We start from the raw sequence: 19,167 nt of genomic DNA, 5'->3' as shown, positions 1-19,167 counted from the left end.
CGATTTTGTACACAGCTATAATATTATTCGGTTTAAAGTTTAAACCTAAAATTGTGTATGTTCTCCTTAATTAAGTACGTTTGATTCGGTTACGTCCGGTTCAATTCGATTAAAAACCATGCATATTGTAACGGTCGATTCAATTCGGTTACGTCCGGTTCAATTCAGTTAGAATCGTTTCACCGTAAACCAAACCCACTCTAGCTGTATAAATCGAACTGCAAAACTAAAAATAATAAAAACCCTGCAAAAACCTTTGAGCTTCGTCGTCGTTGTTCTTCGTCGTCGTTGCTCAATCGAACAAGAAAAGCTTCATTTTCCGATCACCGATTTGCTCCGAAGTCCAAAGTGTGAGAGAGAATGCCTTTGGGAGAGAGAGCAGGATGGGAGAAGAGCTTTTTGTGCCGTTGAAACTGATTTCTCCGACGATTTTAAATCTCTTCTCGCTTTCAACACTGGCTATGGCCGATTCGATTTTGTTCTCACTCCTTTGGTTTGTAACCTCCTCTCTTTGAAATCTTTTCTTCAGTCTCGTTTCTCGTAGTTTCGTACATTAATGGCGTTCTTCTCCTTCTCCTTCTTTTTCTTTGTTTATCGTGTAGATGAATCCTTCGTATAGGCTTCTTTTAGTCGATGGAAACATTTCGGATACTAAGGCTCTTCCATTCGCTGGCTCTGATTTGGTTGTGTCACCTCCGGAATTGAAATTTCGTGTAACTGGTATGAGTCTTTCGTTTTCTTGCGGTGTTCTTTTTTCTTAAATTGCGTATGAGAATGAACAATTGGGGATTGAATCTGTGGTTGATTTCGTTAATTAGGTAAATTTAGTTCGTGGATTGATCTTGATTCTGAAGATGAGATCGTGCGGATGGATTCAGAAACCACATTGAAGCAAGAATTAGACTGGGCTAAGCATATCTCTTTACGGGTTTGTGTTTACGATGGGATAAGCAAGAATGAAAAGTGTTAATCGGGTCAAAAATTGTGTCGTGTTAATGTGTTTTTGTTTGTTGGTGATAATGTGGCAGTCATGCCTTCTTCCTACTCCTAAAGGGACTTCATGCGCCAATTATGCTAGATGTGTGAACCAGATCTTACAAGGCTTGCCTGATATGGAGGTACTCTTCCTTCTTTTTGATGTCTGTTAAGCTTTACAGGAACCTATTCAATCAAAGCTCTAATACTTTGTTTTTGTGTCTTCTTGATTCTTGCTTCGATCTGATTCTGCAATGAAGTTATGGCTTAGGATTCCGCTAATGGATTCTGATGAAGAAGATCCAGTAAGATTCCTTTCTGTGCCTTTAAAATTTATAGTGATCATTTTGATTCTGTGATATAGACAGATGGAATGTCTTTAATCTCATCACCTGATACACTGTTCTATGTATGCAGAAAGATTCCTGGGAGCTGTGGAATTCATTTCGTCTTCTTTGTGACCATTACCATAAACTGCATGTTGCTCTTGACGTCGAGTGAGTCCTGAGAAAACCCTTGATTAAGTGTTTTTTGTTTCTTTCCTTTAGCAGACATAACAATTCTTCCTTTCTATAGGAGTAAGCTACCATCTGAAAATGCACTAGGGCGATGGTTTGGAGAGCCGGTGAAAGCAGCCATAGTGAGCACTGAAGTAATAAAGACGTACCCATATTTTTCCCGCATCATTTGGCACTGAAGTAATCAATCATCTGATTCATAGAAATGCTTCCAATTCCTTGCCAGTGTTTCATACCAACAACTCAGTCTTATCCTGACTTGTTAGAAAGTCACAAAGAGCTGATAACAAGATTTTTTCATCATGATATACAGGTAATATCATATACGATGTAGAAAACAAATTGCTCTTTTGATTTTTCTACAACGTAGAGAGTTATGAGAAACAGGTTTTCAGATCACTTGTCCTTAAATTCATAATCTCAATTATGCAGGTTATAATATCCGGAAAACCTGCAAGTAATCTTCAAAAGGATACTGTTAATACCGGTGAGGGTCTATTTTCTCTATTCCTTGTGGCCTTGTGGGCACTGATGGTAAGCTATTTTGTGTGCATAACTTTTATCATTTCGGCTCTCAGATATGCAGACGCACCCCTATAAGCCGTATTTGGACTATATTAGTACTTTGTTCTGCAATATGGAACCACTTTCTGAGCAAGAACGCAGACGGGTTATCATCAGGGATCAATTGCACACACCCTTGCAGGTTAGCTCTTCTTCATGTGGTCTAAATTTGTATTGGTAAAACTAGTCTCCTCTGTTTTTAAATATCATTTTTTGCTCTATTTTTTTATATGCAGCCACTGAAGGATAATTTAGAAGCCCAAATCTATGAAAGTCTTGAGAGAGACTCTGTTAAGTACATCCAAGTATGTTGCCTTTTGCTAGTTTTTAGTCCGCAGTTTAGTGTTAATTAGGTTGTCATGTCACTTTTACTGAATTCCCCCTTTTTTCTGACGTGATTCATCAGAAGAGACACAGTACCATTATTTATCAGTGTCTTTTTCTTAAGTTCGCAATATTTGTTTTGTTAGTATCAAAGGGCAATTGTTAAAGCTTTAGTGGAAAGGGTCCCTAGTGAGAAAGCGTCTGAGCTACCTACTGTAAGTCACCTGTATTTTTTTTTGGTTTATTACTCAAAAAGGGGGATTTCATGGATGGAATACTCTGATAGTATTTAAATTGTGGATTTTAGGTCCTGATGGTTGTGGGAGCAGGAAGAGGACCCCTTGTGAGGGCATCAATGCAGGTGAGTTCTAAAACTGGACTGATCATAACGAGAACTTGAAATTCATTTAAACATTTTGCGTTCTTTTCCAGGCAGCTGAAGAAACTGGTCGAAAGTTAAAAGTTTATGCTGTAGAAAAGAATCCTAATGCCATTGTAGCACTCCATGTAAGTTGTCAGAAACTGAGACAATTCTGATTCTACTGTTGTTCATTTCTTAAACTACAAAAGTTTTAAATTGTTAGTTTTTCGGTGCTGTCCTTTCTGACAGGGTTTGGTTAAGACTAGGGGATGGGAAGGCACTGTTACGATAATATCTTGTGACATGCGTTTCTGGAGTGCTCCTGAGAAAGCTGATATATTGGTCAGTAATTACAGGTTTTGGTGGCTATTTAATGTATACTCTATACATTGGAATCTTGTCGTTTGACACCTCTCTCTGTAGGTAAGTGAATTGCTGGGGTCTTTCGGAGATAATGAACTCTCTCCTGAGTGCCTCGATGGAGCCCAAAGGTTTCTGAAGCTAGACGGGATATCGATACCATCCTCGTATGCATATTCTCAGAAGAACCTCTATTTGTACTGTGAAATATGTCAGAAAGGATTAACAATATATATTTTTCTTCTGTTTCGTTTCAGATATACAAGTTTCATACAGCCAATTGCAACTTCAAAACTTTACAATACCGTAAGGTTTCTTCTGGTTTTTGCTTTTAATTGCTGCTAAAAACTTCATATCAACTTACGTTATTTGTCATCTATATATTGCAGGTTAAGGATCGCCACCATGTTTCCTACTTTGAAACGGTTTATGCTGTTAGACTACACAGTGTAGCTAGACTTGCTCCTTCTCAACCTGTGAGTCTCTCCTTTTTTATTGTGTTGGCTAAAAGTGTTGTCATGAGCAAACGAAGTTGTGATGGTCATCATTCGTCATTACATGTTGCTTGTGTTTTAGATTCTCAGTAATATTTGTTATTTGGTGTTAATAGGTCTTCACCCAACAACAAACGGTACAAGAAGCTGCATTTCGATCTACCAAGTGACACAGGTTCTGCTTTGCTTCATGGTATGATTTTCTCTGTGGTATCATCTCTCTTTCTCTCCCTCTCTCTCTCTCTCTAACAAAGAAACCAAATCTGATATGCGGTCAATTAACTTGTGTGACTAGGATTTGCTGGCTATTTTGAAGCTGTCCTCTATGATGATGTCCGTATTAGTATCGAGCCTACAACAGCAACACCAGACCTTCATGGCTGGTAATATTATCTCAACGCCGAACCACTTTGTTCTTGCGAAATTCAAAACTTCTTAAGACACTTAACTATGAATTTACATATGTTTATTACTTTGCAGGGCTCCAATATTTTTCCCGTTGATGAAACCTGTTCAAGTTCACCCTAACTCTCCAATTGAAGCACACTTCTGGAGATGTAGCGATTCCAAAAAGGTAAATAGTCAAAAAGAAAGAAATAAAAAGAATGAAGTCAAACGTAACAACATTGACAAATCAATATACTTATGCGTGTTTGGTTGGGCAGGTTTGGTACGAATGGTCCGTGTCTCAGCCAACACTCTTACCGATTCATAACGCAAACGGAAGTTCATACTCGATGGGTGGTCTTTAGGATTCTGATAGAACGAAGAATACATAAAGAAGACTAAAAAGATTGTGTGCGTACATATAAAAACTTGACGTTGTTCATAGTATTGGTACGTTGACCTTTAAGGATTCTTTTAGGACACAAAGAAAATAGAAGAGTGTATATAGAACCAAATCAAAGACTATATAGAGAACATTTAGTTCATACAAAAATGTATAGCTTTCATGGAGCATATATAAAATACGATATATTGATTGATGAAAACGTGTTGTTCGGTCGGGTGAAATAAATTTGTTGTCGTCGTCTCTCGTCCGGAATCGTGGCAAGAGAGAATGCGCGTGAAGTAATAATTGATACGACTAATCTAAACACGTATTGGCTTTAATGTACTTACCATTTTATTAATTTAGGAAGTCGATGGATACCAATACCATACAAGTATACAACTATAAACACGTAGTGATTGATTAGTTGAAAAAAATTATAAACACGTATTAATGTGTGACTCATGTTACGGGTAAGTAACTTTATTTTTGTATTTTTGTTGAAGCTCTTATTAGTAAACTTATAAAGCACAAGAAGACAATGAAAAAAAGAGTTGGAAAAAAATATGATTTGTCTATCTACTACTGTTTAAACTTTCCACACCATGATTGTTGGAGATGATTTCTCTTTTTGATTGATCCAATCTGAGGTTTTTTTTAACTGCATTGTAACTTTTAAACCAGCCAAATTCCATTAAAATATTTCATATTTAAAAACAATATTTGTTTTTCTTAGTTGATCAAAAAAAAAAAAACAACCCTTTAAGAGCAATTTGCTTAGTTTTTTACTTTTTTACCAAAATTTGTATTAAAGATTTATTCAAATTTTGAACATAGCATGTGATTGTTAATTAATTAAGTTATATTCTTTCTGTATTATTCATACACACAGTTTTTAATTATATAGTACATATATAGTTGCCAGAAAATTCTTATACATATTTTTCTTTTTTTCAATCTTCTCTTTAATTATTAACTCAAAAGAATTCTTAAAAATCAAGAGTCTCTTTAAACCCCTCACTAATCAAAATTAATAAGGTTTATTACTCGTTTAAGCAATTCCCTCGAAGTGGGGAAGAAAAAAACTTTAGCAGAGAGCGAAGCATCCCATTGTGTCCTCTTCTTCACGATATTCGAAGAAGTCTCTCCTTCTTCAACGTATCCTCAGATCAGGAGAAGACTTCGGCAAAGTATACGATTCCAAATTCCTAAGTTTTATCTACGAAGGATCCTGTGTAAGTTTGATTTCGAATAGTTGGTAGTTGAAAGTCGGATATGGCGGTGGGAGAGAAGGAGCAGGAAAGACCGGTGGTTGATAACGGCGGCGAGCAGAGTGATTCCGCCGTTGTACCTTCTGCCTCTGCTTCTGGCGAGAAGAAGAAGGAGACGAAGCGGAAAGGTTGGTTCTCGCGTATTTGGAATGGGATTTTTAGGGTTAGAGGTGATGATTTCGAGAAGAGGCTTAAGAACATCTCTAAGGAGGAATTGACTGTTCGGAATAGAATGAAACGTAGATCGATTACGAGGAGGAGCTTCATTAGAAATCTCATCGCTTTCTCTATCTTCTTCGAGGTTAGTCTCTCTTCTCTTCTTCTTCTGTTAATGAAGATTTCGCCTTTGTTGCTTTATGTTGAAGTTTATGGTTTAGTGTTGTTGTGTAGTGAGAACAGTTCATGAACAGTTTTCACTTTTTCTTTTGTGCCTACAGATAATTGCAGTGGGTTATGCAATCATAACTACTAGAAATGAGGATTTGGATTGGAAACTGAGGAGTTTCAGGATCTTGCCTATGTTTGTTTTACCTGCTCTTGCTTTTCTTGCCTATTCGTCATTTGTTGGCTTTTGGAGGATGTGTGAGTCTTTATATGCTCATTTTCATGTATAAAGTTAGCATTTTTGTCTTTGGATTGGTGTCTTGATTTTTATTTTTATTTTGTGTTGGAAATGGTGTGGTTTAGGTGACCGCAGAGATCAACATACGTTGGAAAAGCTTCAAGCAGAAATGCTTGGGAAGATCAATGAGTTAAAAGAGAGGACCAATTATTACATCACTCAGCAACTTATTCAGGTAAGATGCACTTCTGATATAGATAAGTTTTTTTGTGACCGAGGCTTGGTTTGAGTGAGACTAGGACCAATGTCATGTTCCTGGTTCTCCTGATTATTTCCATCGTCTTGTTTTGATGTGTGCTACCGTCATTACTTGCTTGCATTACTTTACCAAGTTCTGATAGCCATACAGATCACTTAATAGATTGTTGTATGTAATACTCTAGCTTTGTTGTGGGAAGAGATCCCCTTTCTTTCCTATTTTATTTTGCAAGTTATCTTTATACTTTGTTGCATTCAGAGATGGTCGTAAATTTAAACTTAGCAAAGACCATGGTATCGAAAATTTAGATTAACATTCCTTAAAGATAGTAGAGCCGTTAGACAAGTGTTATTCTTGTTGAGAGTCTCGATGTTGCTCATTTTCGATTCGTGTTAGCTTTGTCACTGTCAAACTAGTGCTGTATGTGTTAGGCAATGTTTTTTCAATTGTACTGGATAAAGGGTGGTTTTGAATCTTAACTTGAGTGTTAACAGTCAAGATTCATAGTTTCATTTGTGTCCCAAGTTGAGTTAATTGGAAATGATACAAATAACTGACAGGAAGAACTGCACTTGTGAATTCTGAAGTTACTTCTTCTACTGGTAGCGTAGACTTGCAATATGTTCAGCAACTTTAAGAAGCAATAAATTTCTGATATATCTCAAGATATGCTTGTTACTGTAGGTTTTATCACTACTGCTACTGGAACTTGTTTTAACATGACTATTTTTGTGTATCAGAGGTATGACCCTGACCCAGCTGCAAAGGCTGCTGCTGCAACTGTTCTGGCATCCAAGTTGGGTGCCGAGTCAGGCTTAAAAGTATTTGTAGGAGATGAATCCCAACTTGAGCCCACCGCAAGCAAGAGCAGTGGCATGGATGTCAAACACTCAAAAGGGCTCAGGAACCGAAAACAACCAAGTACAAGACGCACCAGTGCTGGGACCACTCCAACACATCATTCTGATAATGAGTCTAACCATTCAGGAACAAGCGAAAGAATCACCGACACAGAGCAAAACCAACAGATGGTGTTTGAGCATTATAATCCTCAGGGACATGCTGCTCATGATGGTAGCTGGATCTCACGCATTGCGGCTCTCCTTGTAGGTGAAGATCCAACTCAGTCATACGCTCTCATCTGTGGAAACTGCCGTATGCATAACGGTGAGTGAGCCATTATCTCTCTCTTTCGTCTACTAATACACCAAACTCCCACATATTGTCTTATGCACAAGATGCAACGTTTTTACTAATTTAAGTGTACAATGTCTCTCTTCCTCTCTCATTATGCAGGACTCGCCCGGAAAGAGGACTTCCCGTACATTACTTACTACTGTCCTCATTGTCGAGCTCTGAACAAGCCGAAACATTCAGAAGAGCATTCACTTACCGCTCCTGCTGATACACTACCTACAGTTTCTCATAAGCCAGTGGAAAGTGAAGTGATCAATAGCAGTAGCTCGACTAGTGAACGCGGTAACAGTCCAATCCCTTTGTTAAACACTCCAGAAATTGTGGAAGTTGTCCCGGAAACAGCTGAGAGCGTGACACCAAACTGACCTGAGAGAGTCCATGTGAGGTAAAAAAATGTGCTAGAACGAGAGGTAGAGAGAGAGAGCGAGAGAGAGATGTGGAGTGAGGAAAATGATGAGGCCGATATGCTAAAATCTGTAGATGCTTGCAATTTTGATTGTGGAATGAAGTCTGAACACAGACAATCTGAATAGTTCTTACACTGCTTTTTTATATTTGTCTTTTACCATTTGAGACAAAAGGTAAACTGTTGAGTAAATATATTGGATATAATTCCCTTTGCTTTTTTTACAAATTACAGTAAATTTACGAAATTGGTTATTACTTACTAACATACCAAAGGCACCGAGGCGAAGAGGTAATTTACATTTTCCAAAAAAAAAGGTAGATTATTAAAATTTTTACCAAAAAATAAAATTATTCATAGCATCAAAAAAAATAACAGTTACTTTTTTCTTTTTAAAAGTAGAAATTTTGGCATTGAGACATTTATAGTAAATGTAATAATAATTAAATGTAATAAAGTAATAAGAAAATAACTTTATTACATTTCATTGTACTAAATTTTGGTCCTTACTTTATTACTTTATTAAATTTAATTATTTTCTTTTATTTATGTAATTTCTTTTTCTTAAAATCATAAAAGCTATCACAATGTTGTATAATAAATTACTTTCAAATTGAACAGAACAAACACATGGGCAATTTTACATATAAAACTTCTTTTCTCGTCAACTCATATAACAAATCGTTGACGAAAAAAAGAAGATAACAAATCTACATAATAAAGGCCTAATTAGCAAGAACTATAAAAAAGGAGACACTTGACATTGAATCAAAATCATGTTGAAATCAAGATTACAAAAAATACAAGGAAAAGTATTAACATCTTGTAAATAAATGGGTTCGTTGTTTGTTGACCATTCATTTTCATTAGTTAGATTCCGTACTTCTTCTCAAGTTATCAATCTTAAAACTTATTTGGTTATCTTGAGGTTTGTCAGTTTTATCAAGAAGATTCTTTAGATCTCATCTAAATGTAAACGGAATCCTTGACAATATTAGATTACAAATTTTTTAGAAACACTAGCTCTTATTGATAGTATTTTCTTACACAATAGTTTTTTTAATCTTTTATTTTTCATCTAAAAATCATACATTTTTTTATAAGAAGTTATATGTCACGACAAAGTCTTAATTACATTTTACCAAAAAAGTTAAATGACCATAATGATATATACATATGTTCCCATATACATTATTCTCAAATTTACATGAATTAATTTGCTGTTTTATATATGCAGGGGCGGACCCACAGCCAAGGTGGTGGGGGCAGCTGCCACCAGAAAAAAAAAAAAAAAAAAAAAAAAAATTATTAAAAAATTAATAAAAATTTATTAAAAAATTATTAGAAAACAAAATTTGCCCCCACAGAAAAACTATTTTTCATTCTTTTTCTTGGAAAGCCCATTAATTCATGTAAGAAAAAATATATATATATAAATTGAAGATTTACTAATCTGGACCTAATTTTTTGTTATTTTCTTTTTATTTAGTCCTTTGGTTTCTTTGTGTAACAACAAATCAACAACTATCAATTTGTGAGTTTATTTACCTGCTTTTTTTACAATCGTTTCTATTATATAAGCATTATTTTTTAGTCAGTTAATTTTATTTAATCAGTTCAAGCTTATAACTATGTTTCCTGGAAAACATTATATAGGTTTTTATGTTATACATGACTATATTAGTTTTTGCAGTGACAATTGTTTATATGTTTATTATATGGTTAAGCTTTTATGGAAGTTTATTACATTATTCAAAAATATAAAATTAATAAATTTTAAAATATAAGTCTATAAATTCAAAATTTTCTAAATTTTTAATTAAGAACATGTTTTTTTTTTTTAATTATTTGAATCTGTCACAAATGAAAATGTGGTAAAAAGGTTTCAATTGTTAAATGAGCGTCGAGTGGTTTTGTAAGATGTTTTAAAGTTTTTACATGACAATTTTATGTTCTTTTATAATTTAGTATTTGATAATTTTTTTACTATATTTTTGCCCCCATTAAAAAAAATTTCTAGATCCGCCCCTGTATATATGCATGAATGTATATATGTACAATTTACAATTTAGAGATATAAAGATACAAAATGTGTAAGTTTTTCATAAATATGTGGGTGTATACGTACATATAGTGAACATAATCTTTTTATCTACCTCATAGGCAATATTATTTTTGTAAAATCTAGTGAAGAATCTCATATATAGATATTCTTAAACATACCTCTCAAGTATGCATGCAATACTTTGCAAAATTTGTAGGTAATAAATTCTTGGTTATATTGATATTAGGATCTTTTCAAGTCACCAACAATGTTTAGCACTTTAGTTTTGACTTTGGAGCAAGATGTTGCAAACTAGGCATAAGTTGAACCAAAACTACGATGCTAAGATGTAGTCTTTACTAAGACTATCAAATATACACTATCAAATATACATTATGATTCTTTTACTAAGACTATCAAATATACATTTCAATGTAAATTCATTGTAAGTGTGATATCCTTCAATAATCCCAAGTATTCACAAATATTGTTTTTCGTCCATAATTAAATGGAGATAAAAATGTCTTTGTGTTCTAAAAATAATTTGTATAATTCTATGATTGTGCGTTGTTTATTTTTAAATAAAACTTGTTTTAGTTTGTGTATTTTATGTGATTTTCTTTTACAATGTCCTATTTTTTTTAACTATCACATTTACACAATTTTATGATTTGATGCAAAATTACAAGACAATGAATACACTCACGAATATTGAAACCAATTGAACTCAATTAAGATTATATACACAAGCTTAATTACAACAATGAACCAGATTTTACTAAGCTCAATTAAACCAGAGATAACCAGATGAACCATGATCCTAATAAGTACAAATAAACGACACATCTCAGTTTCTTCCTCCCGCCAAATATTCTCCACCATCACCTTCCATTGTTATCTCCTTCCTCTCTCTCTCATACCTTAAAACATAAACCCACCAAAACAAAAACTTCTTAAACTCTTTTTTTTCTTCTTTTCTTTTCTTAGATTCGAAAGAGAGAGGGAAGGAGAGATTTTGGGGTTTATGTTTATGTTTTCTCTTCCTTTCTCAAAGAAAGTTCTTCTTTTTTTTTTCCTTTTTCTTGAAAAAATATGGGTAATGTGACGTCAAACATGGCGGCTAAGTTCGCTTTCTTCCCACCGCCACCAACATACGACGTTAGTAAAAACGAGGAGACCGGAATGCTTATGTTCACCGGGATTACCCCGGAGAAAAGCATGGATGTTCATCAGCTCACCACCAAATCCGGTAACAAAGTCATTGCCACGTTTTGGAAACACCCTTTTGCTAGATTCACTATTCTTTATTCACATGGCAATGCCGCGGATCTTGGCCTATTGGTTGATCTCTTTATCGAGCTTCGGATTCATCTCCGCGTCAACATTATGAGGTTTTTATATATACAAAACCCGAAAAAAACACGTTTCTTTTTGTTGATGAATGAATCCTGAAACCTGAACCTCTTCCATATGTTATTGAAACAGCTATGATTATTCAGGCTATGGAGTTTCAACTGGCAAGGTAAGAGATGTTTTCATTCCAAGATGTCAAAACATTTGTCATGATTGGGCTCCTTTTGTTTAACCTTTGATTGTTCTTTAGCCAACTGAGCGCAATACGTATTACGATATTGAGGCTGTGTACAATTGCTTAAGGAGCGAGTACGATGTCAAGCAAGAGGAATTGATTCTGTATGGTCAATCTGTTGGAAGCGGACCAACGTTGCACTTAGCATCTCGGTTGAGGAGACTAAGAGCGGTTGTTCTTCATAGCGGAATTCTCTCTGGCCTTAGAGTTCTGTATCCTGTAAAAATGACATTCTGGTTCGATATGTACAAAGTAAGCTTGATTCTCTCTTGTCTCTGGTTACTATTGGGTCAGCCTCTTAAACTCTGGAATTTTGCAGAACATTGACAAGATACGCCTTGTGACATGCCCTGTTCTTGTCATACATGTAAGTTTACATCATCACTTTTTCTCACTAAGCAAAGAGCGCAAAAGAGATAAAACTCGGTTTTTCGAAATTGCCAGGGAGCAAAAGATGATATTGTCGACATTTCACACGGGAAGCGATTGTGGGAACTTGCAAAGAACAAGTATGATCCGTTGTGGGTTAAAGGAGGAGGGCATTGCAACTTGGAGACATACCCTGAGTACATCAAGCACATGCGAAAGTTCATAAACGCAATGGAGAAACTACTTCTCAACAATCCGCCAAACCAACAACAAAACGATGATCCAAGCATCAAGAAAACTAAGCAAAATTGCTGCTTCAGATTCAAGAAAAGCTAGAGCTGGATTATGAAGGTAGAAGACACACAATATAGATGATTCCTTCCTTTGCAAGTTGCAATTACACAAAGTCACTTTCCTCAGACAATGCTAACCAATGGTTCAATGCAATCACAGAAAAGACGACAAGACAATTGCGAACAAGACATCATCTTTGACTCTTTGTAGGATTTAGCCTTGTAAAAATCCCAAATATTTGGAAATTTCCAAACAACAATACTTTATCATTTACTTGTAGTTGAAGCAACAATACAAAGAAGCTCCAAACTTTTTCCCGACGCATTCATATCAACAGAAAAAGGAAAGATCTGAATGCGTAATCCCGAAACAGAAACAACAACGAACATACTAAAACAGAGAAAGAGCCAAAAGTCGATAATACTTACTTAATGAATATCATTTAGGGGAATTTCAAACCCCATTGTTTGAGAATCTCAACACAGCTGACATTTTCATCTCTTTCATTGAGATCCTCTCCACTGTTACGAAGAAGAGCTTCGATAATTTCTTTGAAAGGTATAACTTCATCAGAGCCGTCCGGTTTAGAGACCTTGATCCCTTTAGTTGTGGACGCAGAACCGAGATTAAGAACTCTCTCAGGAGACTTGAGAGCTCCATTATTAGCCACATAGTCAAAAATTGGATTTTTCAAACCCATGGTGCTTCCGAGTACATCACCAGCAGCAACAGACGGCGGAGAAGACAAAGACACGGAATCAAAGTGAACATCCGTCTCCAAAACCCTAACTTTATTCGACGGTGAACCAGAAACAGGCTTCGTGGCGGCCGTAGAAGACGGCGATTTCAAATTCGTCTCCAAAACCCTAACCTTTTCCGAGGGTGGAGCAGAAACAGGCGCCGTCTCAGTCGTAGAACACGGAGATTTCAAATTCGTCTCAAAAATCCTAACTTTTTCCGACGGTGAAGCAGTAACAGGCGCCGTCTCAGGCGTAGAAGACGGAGATTTCGAATTCATCCCCAAAACCCTAACTTTTTCCGACGGGGAAGCAGAAACAGGCGTCTTCTCAGCCGTAGAATACGGAGATTTCGAATTCGACACCGAAACCCTAAAATTTTCCGACGGTGGAGAAGAAAGAAGCATTGTCTCGGCGTAAGAATACGGAGATTTCAAATTCGAACCTTTTTGAGATTTAACCTCAGAAACCCTAACTCCAGGTTCGGAATCAGCGGGAGAGGAGAGAGAAGCGTTCTCAGGAGGAGTACGAAAGACGTCTTCGTTGATGGAATCGAGGCTAGTCGGAGTAGAGAACGATAGAACCGGAGTTTTCAGAACCGCCGGCGAAATCAGGTTTCCAAGAACCTCAGTGTTGTTAGAATCCGTCGACTTCGTCGGAGAAGTTTCCTGGCCGGCAAAAGGACAGTTCTTTAGGTAAGATCTCTGCGATGAAGTGATGCTTTCGAGTTCGCTCGAGTCGCTTCCAGCATTTTCCGCCATTTTTGATGAGTGAGTGACTCTTCCACTGTCTCTGAGTCTCCTCCATTATAGTGGAAGCTTCAGTGTAGTAGAACCAATTTCGGTTTAGTCAAATTCTATCCCCGGTTTGGTGTACCATCAAAGAATCCAATTGGTTTCAGATTTCAAAGAATCCTATTGGTTTAAAATAAAAGTTAACATGAAATATAAGAGAGTAAACATAATTAAGTAATACAAAGCAAAGTTCACTTCTCTCTATCCTTAGATTGTTCATCCAAAAGATGAACTTTTGTGTTGTGTTGTTCATAGAATCTGTCTTCAAGCTTCGAAGAAAACGAAATTTAGCTAAAAGAAAAGAAATTGAAAACAAAGAAGAAATAAAACACTCAAGAGGCTCTGTTTCTTTCTTCCTTTTTTTTTGTTAGTCGATCTCCACAATCTGAGGCCTCCTCTCTGCAGCTTTCTTGCGTATGAAGATACCCCATCTCAAAGCAGCCTTAAGCTTAAGCCATCCAACTACAGCTTTCCCTGAGCCTCTGTTACGTTCTCTTCTGTACGTGTTATCGAGCTGAGCTTGGTATGGGATGCTATAACCATAACAAGATTCATTGGTCTGACCAAACCCGCCTTGTGTTCCCACAGTGTTCACACCGATCCCAAATGTCTTCAACAGTCTCTGCATATCATCAGTCTCAAGCATTTCAGAACTCCTTAGTCTGATTTCTTCACTGAAAATGTCTTCAAGACCTTGTCCTGCAGCTCTTGGTCGACACCAATCTTCTCCACTGAATGAGCTTGAGTCATTGGAACTTTCCACTGACCTGTTGTAGTCCTGTACGTTGCAAGGGAATGAGGGTAATAATTGGCTGCATTGTTGCTGCACAAACTGAGGATATTCTATTTGTTGAGGGACCAGTGGATAGGTAATAGCATTTGGATGGCATTGCACAGTTTGCCTGATATGCTGGTTATGTAGTTGTTGATGGTTCTGAGCTGTTTGTGCTGTGGCCATTTTTGGTTCCGGTAAGCTTTTTATTTCCTTCTTGGCGACTGGTAAGCAATTCAATAGCTTACCATCGTATTCAATAGCTTTATGCCAGTTCTCGTAAGCCATCTTCACCAAAATGTCTGCTGAAATCTGTGAGCTAACACCAATGATCAGCTTAATAACAAAGAAAGAGTTTTCAAATCTTTATAGAAATATGTCTGTCTTTACCTTTTGGTCATGGTTAAGAGACTCCAGAGACAGGAACTGTCCATTTGCAATAAGGCCTCGGAATTCATAGATATGATTGAAGACCACGCCTGTAGCATGAGTCTGATCTGTGTAAAACACATAGAGCTTTCCACCCAACACGCATGTCTTTGCATGTTCAACCGTATTCTCCCACATTCTATTCGACATTCCACTCCCAAGCAACTACAATATCAGGGGAAAAAGAAACACGAATATTTAACAAGTATACATCTTTGGTAAAGTTGGCAGTTATTTCACATTAACAGATAGATATGCTTACATTTCTCAGCTTTTGTGGATCCTTAACAAGGAGTCGAAGGAAGTCTTCGACTGTCACGATATTAGCTTTCAACAGCTTCTTATGTAACACTCCATCTTTCGCTATTCTATCCAGTCTCCAGACTTCATCATGTACAGCCGGTGGATAATGTTTCTTGTATACTGCAAAACATTGTTAAAGAAAATGAAATTGTAGAAGACAGACCCAAGTTATTAGTAACAACTCTATACTTGTCAATACAATATATGTTATAAACTCACGTTCTCCTCTATGATCTTTGACAGCAAAAGGTTCTGTTTTGGCTTCACGAATGAGAAAGCTATCACCATACCCTGGGGCCAGCTTAACACCAAGCCTAAACTTTCTACTCCTTATCCAACTCGAGTTGTCGGTAAAAGTAAGTTCTCCTAAACTTCCCACACCTTCCTTAAGCATCACCTGTGTGTCACCGGTTAAGATTGGGCGCTTCCCTTCTCGTTCTTTCACTTCAAAGCTCTCAAAGTGCTCTTTCGTCCAATCTTCATCGTCTTCATCGTTGAAGTCTCCCTCTAACACTACAACATTCAGCTTTGAAGCAGACTCTTCTCCTATTTGGACTACATTTCCTGTGTTTGCATCTATAAGAACCACATGAATTGCTGAGCCTCGCTCTCCCTCGACTTTCCCACCTGTGAATAAGTGAGGAGGCATTCGCGTCCTAAAGTGAAGTTGCAGGTTTCTTCCATTGCGGTCTTGGATCCTCTTTGGTTCAGGTGACCTGGAGATTTTATGTTGGTTTAACCAGAAACTCAAACACTACAAGGACTACCGAGTCATTTCAAGAGGAAAAGGTATCACGGGAGAAAATACCTCGACGTTAACTTTGCATTTCCCAATCTTGATAAAGCTCGTTCCACCTCTTCACTAACCTGTTTGTTTGCCCACATTGTAACAAATTTACAACTCCGCAAGTATCTCACAATTTACTCTAGAAGCAATAATATACATGTCTAGGAGAGTAGAATTAAAACTTACAATTCTGCGAAACAATGGCTCCAAAGACGAGCAAAGCCTCTGCAAACTATCTACCTTGACAGCTTCCACAATAACACTGTACAAAAAAAATTATAAGACATAAGAAAATCAACAAAGTAAAATCGAATCGAGAGGTTTGGAAAAGTAACAACAAAAGTTTGAGACCTTACAAGAAAACATCTCACAACAGAGGATATTTCTCAACACAGAAAGAGTACAGAATTGGAAAACGAAGCATGTTCGTCTTTAATAGTTGTGATGTTAACCATTTAGCAACTACTTTGAACTCGAAGATGACAGAAAATCTTTAAGGAAGTTACCTTGCCAAAGCAGGCACTTTTTGTCTCTTTGATTCAGGCAACTTGTCTGTATCCTCTTGACTGCATTCGTATCCTCGCTTGTTCATGGAACCTTCCATTTAAGAAAAAAAGAATTTGCAATCTCTGTGTTCCGAGATATACAAAAACTATTCCAAAGTTAGAAAAAAACAGCAGAAGTCCACGAAGGAAGCTTCAGAGAAGAACACAAAAGAAACATAACCACTTATAAGTTGAATATAGAACAAAAAGCCACAAGCTATAGAGTTTGGACAACCCACATGGGTCTAGACGGTTTGCAGAAGTCACTGAACCGAGATCTGTTCTTTAATGGTAGATCTAAAGCGTTAATAAAAAACTTTAAGGAATCTGTCCATGTGAGCATTAGAATAATGCAAAGAGAGTATTATTAATAGCTGACACTGAAAATAAACAAATCAAAATAAACTGAAAAAAGCAGCTGTTTTTGTGCATGAATGAATATTGAAAGTTGGTGCTGCGTAATACCTGGAGCTATCATATGCTGCATTATGTCAACCCTTTCTTGACTTGTCCAGTTTTGTCTCTTTCTCTGCTCTTGTCCCTCTTCACAAACTCTCATGTTTCTTTAACATCTGGAAAGTCTCTGTTAGTCTTTACAAAGAAACACAGAGTTCAAGCGACTCTTGACCCACTTATGTTAGGCCATACAATACAAATCCTCTAAAAAAATCAAAGCAGTCAATCAGATGCAAATCTCAACAAATACATAATCCAACATAATTATATATTTTTGCTTTGGCTGATGAGAAAATGATGGTTGGGTTTGCCAATGAACATGAAAAATAAAATACAGAAGTCGGTGACTTGTTGTTCAATGTGACTGGACAAATTATATATCTGAAGAAAAGTCAATACAAGGCTAACCCCTTTATTTAGCTATATTTAGATCCAAGAGCAAAACAACAAACTCCTACATACATAAAAGAACATGGGAGATAAAGACATTGCCTTGAGAATTAAGCGATTCCCATGTTCTCATGAGCTGTATGCGGAAGAGAAAATCTAGTTTGCTTCCCTCAAGAAGCTCTTCAGAGTAGACTGAGAAGAAGTCAGTAAACAGTGGATTACTTACTCACTTTCCCAACCTAATTGCCGAGCTCTGCGCTCCCACAATAAAGTGTTCTTCCGCTCTTTGAGCAACAATGCTTGAGCTCTCTCTCTAGCTGATTCACAAATTTCCGTGGCAGCGTTGCACTTCTCAGCCTCCTTTTGGTACTGTGAAGCAACTCTTTTTGCTTCACCAAGTGTAACATGCATATGACGACTATGCTCGTCTGCAACTACTTCTTGCAGCTTCAGCTCTTCTGTGAGAAGATCCACAAATTGCTTCTCCATCTCCTGTTTGAGCTCTGGATCATCACCTCCACATCCTGATACACAACATAAGTCAATATTCATTTCCAATGGACTAAAAAGAGGAACATCTTAAAAACAGATAAATGTAACAACTATTTGTTAAAAAAGTTTCATAATGCAACAGATAAGAGAATCTCAGGCTCCCATGTCTGATCAAGAAAACCCAATTAAAGTAACCTTAAGAGAAATAGCTACGCCCATCAATGATTAACCAGATTCCTAGAATATCAGATGATTCAATAATGGTCTTCATTGAGGTATCATCAGAGAGCCATTCTCATTCATATTAAATCAGTAAAGACACACTATACTAGAGAAACTGAAGAAACAAGCTTGGGAACGAAATCTAACCTGCAATAGAGAGGTTTGCAAGCCCTGCAATCAAAGAATGAAACTTTATTAGTAATTCAGACTCCTATGGCATATTCAATGAATTATTCAACGTAAAAGCCGTAGCTTGATTGAAAGATTCATCACAGATGGTTCCGAGAGCACGATCTAAGCATTCGCGAAAATATAGAAAGATTTATTCTTTATGAACCAAATTGAAAACCCAGATGCTAAATTGGAGTTTGAACAATCACAGTACCTGGAGCAATCTGGAAGAGAGACAAAGGAGGAGGACAATCACAGTTACAAGGAGGACAAATGGAGTTGCTACGAGCAGATCCAACGAAACCCTTATTCAATTTCCAATAAAGAGCAGGTCCACATACGATTAGAGCTGATACCACCGAGAATATCACTAGACATCTCATGCAATTTCCAGACCTCCGTGCCATTGCTGCGGTGACGAAAGCTCAATTTTCAAGTTTTATCGATCAGATCACATTTCACAGTCTTTAGAGCAAAATTGGCCATAGTGTAAGGACAAAAAGTCGCCCAACATCTTTTTGTTAATTTGAAATTACCCATAAGATTTTCGGTAACTATAACGTAATCGTCCACGAATTTTGTTTGGTAATTATGAAATAGGCCCAAATCTTTCGATAGTTATAAATTGACCCATATCATTCTTTACACATCTTTTGTTATTTACGAAACTGTCTCACGTCTTTCATTATTTACGAGATATCCTCACATGTT

General features: G+C 36.7%; 5 protein-coding genes and 1 pseudogene across 5 annotated transcripts; 3 read left to right on the top strand and 3 right to left on the bottom strand.

Moving 5' to 3' along the window:
* The first annotated feature begins 255 nt into the window (after positions 1 to 255).
* LOC17889628 lies at positions 256 to 4,536 on the top strand (annotated as a pseudogene).
* Positions 4,537 to 5,423: 887 nt separating this feature from the next.
* On the top strand, positions 5,424 to 8,283 carry LOC17888729 (uncharacterized protein At2g24330). Its single transcript, XM_006294239.2, has 5 exons — positions 5,424 to 5,940; positions 6,077 to 6,221; positions 6,327 to 6,436; positions 7,201 to 7,627; positions 7,757 to 8,283. Exons 1-5 carry the CDS (start codon positions 5,644 to 5,646, stop codon positions 8,020 to 8,022), a joined length of 1,245 nt encoding a protein of 414 aa, XP_006294301.1. The 5' UTR covers positions 5,424 to 5,643; the 3' UTR covers positions 8,023 to 8,283.
* A 2,848-nt stretch (positions 8,284 to 11,131) lies between these two features.
* On the top strand, positions 11,132 to 12,785 carry LOC17888515 (protein ABHD17C). Its single transcript, XM_006295963.2, has 6 exons — positions 11,132 to 11,498; positions 11,593 to 11,629; positions 11,711 to 11,947; positions 12,015 to 12,062; positions 12,140 to 12,415; positions 12,518 to 12,785. Exons 1-5 carry the CDS (start codon positions 11,200 to 11,202, stop codon positions 12,398 to 12,400), a joined length of 882 nt encoding a protein of 293 aa, XP_006296025.1. The 5' UTR covers positions 11,132 to 11,199; the 3' UTR covers positions 12,401 to 12,415; positions 12,518 to 12,785.
* On the bottom strand, positions 12,242 to 13,945 carry LOC17887769 (transcription initiation factor TFIID subunit 12). The gene is made up of 2 exons (XM_006294437.2): positions 12,787 to 13,945; positions 12,242 to 12,257 (listed from the first exon to the last, which is right to left on the bottom strand). The coding sequence occupies exon 1, from the start codon at positions 13,854 to 13,856 to the stop codon at positions 12,801 to 12,803; it is 1,056 nt and encodes a 351-aa protein (XP_006294499.1). The 5' UTR covers positions 13,857 to 13,945; the 3' UTR covers positions 12,242 to 12,257; positions 12,787 to 12,800.
* A 71-nt stretch (positions 13,946 to 14,016) lies between these two features.
* LOC17887674 (calmodulin-binding protein 60 E) lies at positions 14,017 to 17,304 on the bottom strand. The gene is made up of 8 exons (XM_023783570.1): positions 17,191 to 17,304; positions 16,687 to 16,809; positions 16,367 to 16,442; positions 16,202 to 16,260; positions 15,613 to 16,109; positions 15,353 to 15,513; positions 15,052 to 15,255; positions 14,017 to 14,973 (listed from the first exon to the last, which is right to left on the bottom strand). The coding sequence occupies exons 2-8, from the start codon at positions 16,782 to 16,784 to the stop codon at positions 14,257 to 14,259; spliced, it is 1,812 nt and encodes a 603-aa protein (XP_023639338.1). The 5' UTR covers positions 16,785 to 16,809; positions 17,191 to 17,304; the 3' UTR covers positions 14,017 to 14,256.
* Positions 17,305 to 17,468: 164 nt separating this feature from the next.
* LOC17888710 lies at positions 17,469 to 18,940 on the bottom strand. Its single transcript, XM_023783577.1, has 3 exons — positions 18,671 to 18,940; positions 18,433 to 18,456; positions 17,469 to 18,095 (listed from the first exon to the last, which is right to left on the bottom strand). The coding sequence occupies exons 1-3, from the start codon at positions 18,861 to 18,863 to the stop codon at positions 17,794 to 17,796; spliced, it is 519 nt and encodes a 172-aa protein (XP_023639345.1). The 5' UTR covers positions 18,864 to 18,940; the 3' UTR covers positions 17,469 to 17,793.
* Between the last annotated feature and the right edge of the window lie 227 nt (positions 18,941 to 19,167).

Source organism: Capsella rubella, unplaced genomic scaffold (genome assembly GCF_000375325.1).
Source record: "Capsella rubella cultivar Monte Gargano unplaced genomic scaffold, Caprub1_0 scaffold_4, whole genome shotgun sequence".
Taxonomy (NCBI): domain Eukaryota; kingdom Viridiplantae; phylum Streptophyta; class Magnoliopsida; order Brassicales; family Brassicaceae; genus Capsella; species Capsella rubella.
Note: the sequence above shows the minus strand (reverse complement) of the source record. Positions and strands in the feature narration are given on the sequence as shown.

Bases quoted from the DNA above. Each gene is read 5' to 3' on its own strand.
- LOC17888729 (XM_006294239.2), top strand. From the start codon at position 5,644: ATGGCGGTGGGAGAGAAGGAGCAGGAAAGACCGGTGGTTGATAACGGC. The intron at 5,941-6,076 runs GTTAGTCTCTCT...TTGTGCCTACAG, and splicing joins CTTTCTCTATCTTCTTCGAG to ATAATTGCAGTGGGTTATGC. The intron at 6,437-7,200 runs GTAAGATGCACT...TTTGTGTATCAG, and splicing joins TCACTCAGCAACTTATTCAG to AGGTATGACCCTGACCCAGC.
- LOC17888710 (XM_023783577.1), bottom strand. From the start codon at position 18,863: ATGGCACGGAGGTCTGGAAATTGCATGAGATGTCTAGTGATATTCTCG. The intron at 18,457-18,670 runs GTACTGTGATTG...CTTTGATTGCAG, and splicing joins TCTCTTCCAGATTGCTCCAG to GGCTTGCAAACCTCTCTATT. The intron at 18,096-18,432 runs GTTAGATTTCGT...GTTGTGTATCAG, and splicing joins TGCAAACCTCTCTATTGCAG to GATGTGGAGGTGATGATCCA.
- LOC17888515 (XM_006295963.2), top strand. From the start codon at position 11,200: ATGGGTAATGTGACGTCAAACATGGCGGCTAAGTTCGCTTTCTTCCCA. The intron at 11,499-11,592 runs GTTTTTATATAT...TTATTGAAACAG, and splicing joins CTCCGCGTCAACATTATGAG to CTATGATTATTCAGGCTATG. The intron at 12,063-12,139 runs GTAAGTTTACAT...CGAAATTGCCAG, and splicing joins GCCCTGTTCTTGTCATACAT to GGAGCAAAAGATGATATTGT.
- LOC17887769 (XM_006294437.2), bottom strand. From the start codon at position 13,856: ATGGCGGAAAATGCTGGAAGCGACTCGAGCGAACTCGAAAGCATCACT.
- LOC17887674 (XM_023783570.1), bottom strand. From the start codon at position 16,784: ATGGAAGGTTCCATGAACAAGCGAGGATACGAATGCAGTCAAGAGGAT. The intron at 16,443-16,686 runs GTAACTTCCTTA...TTTTTTGTACAG, and splicing joins AAAGTGCCTGCTTTGGCAAG to TGTTATTGTGGAAGCTGTCA. The intron at 16,110-16,201 runs GTATTTTCTCCC...TAAAATCTCCAG, and splicing joins AATGCAAAGTTAACGTCGAG to GTCACCTGAACCAAAGAGGA.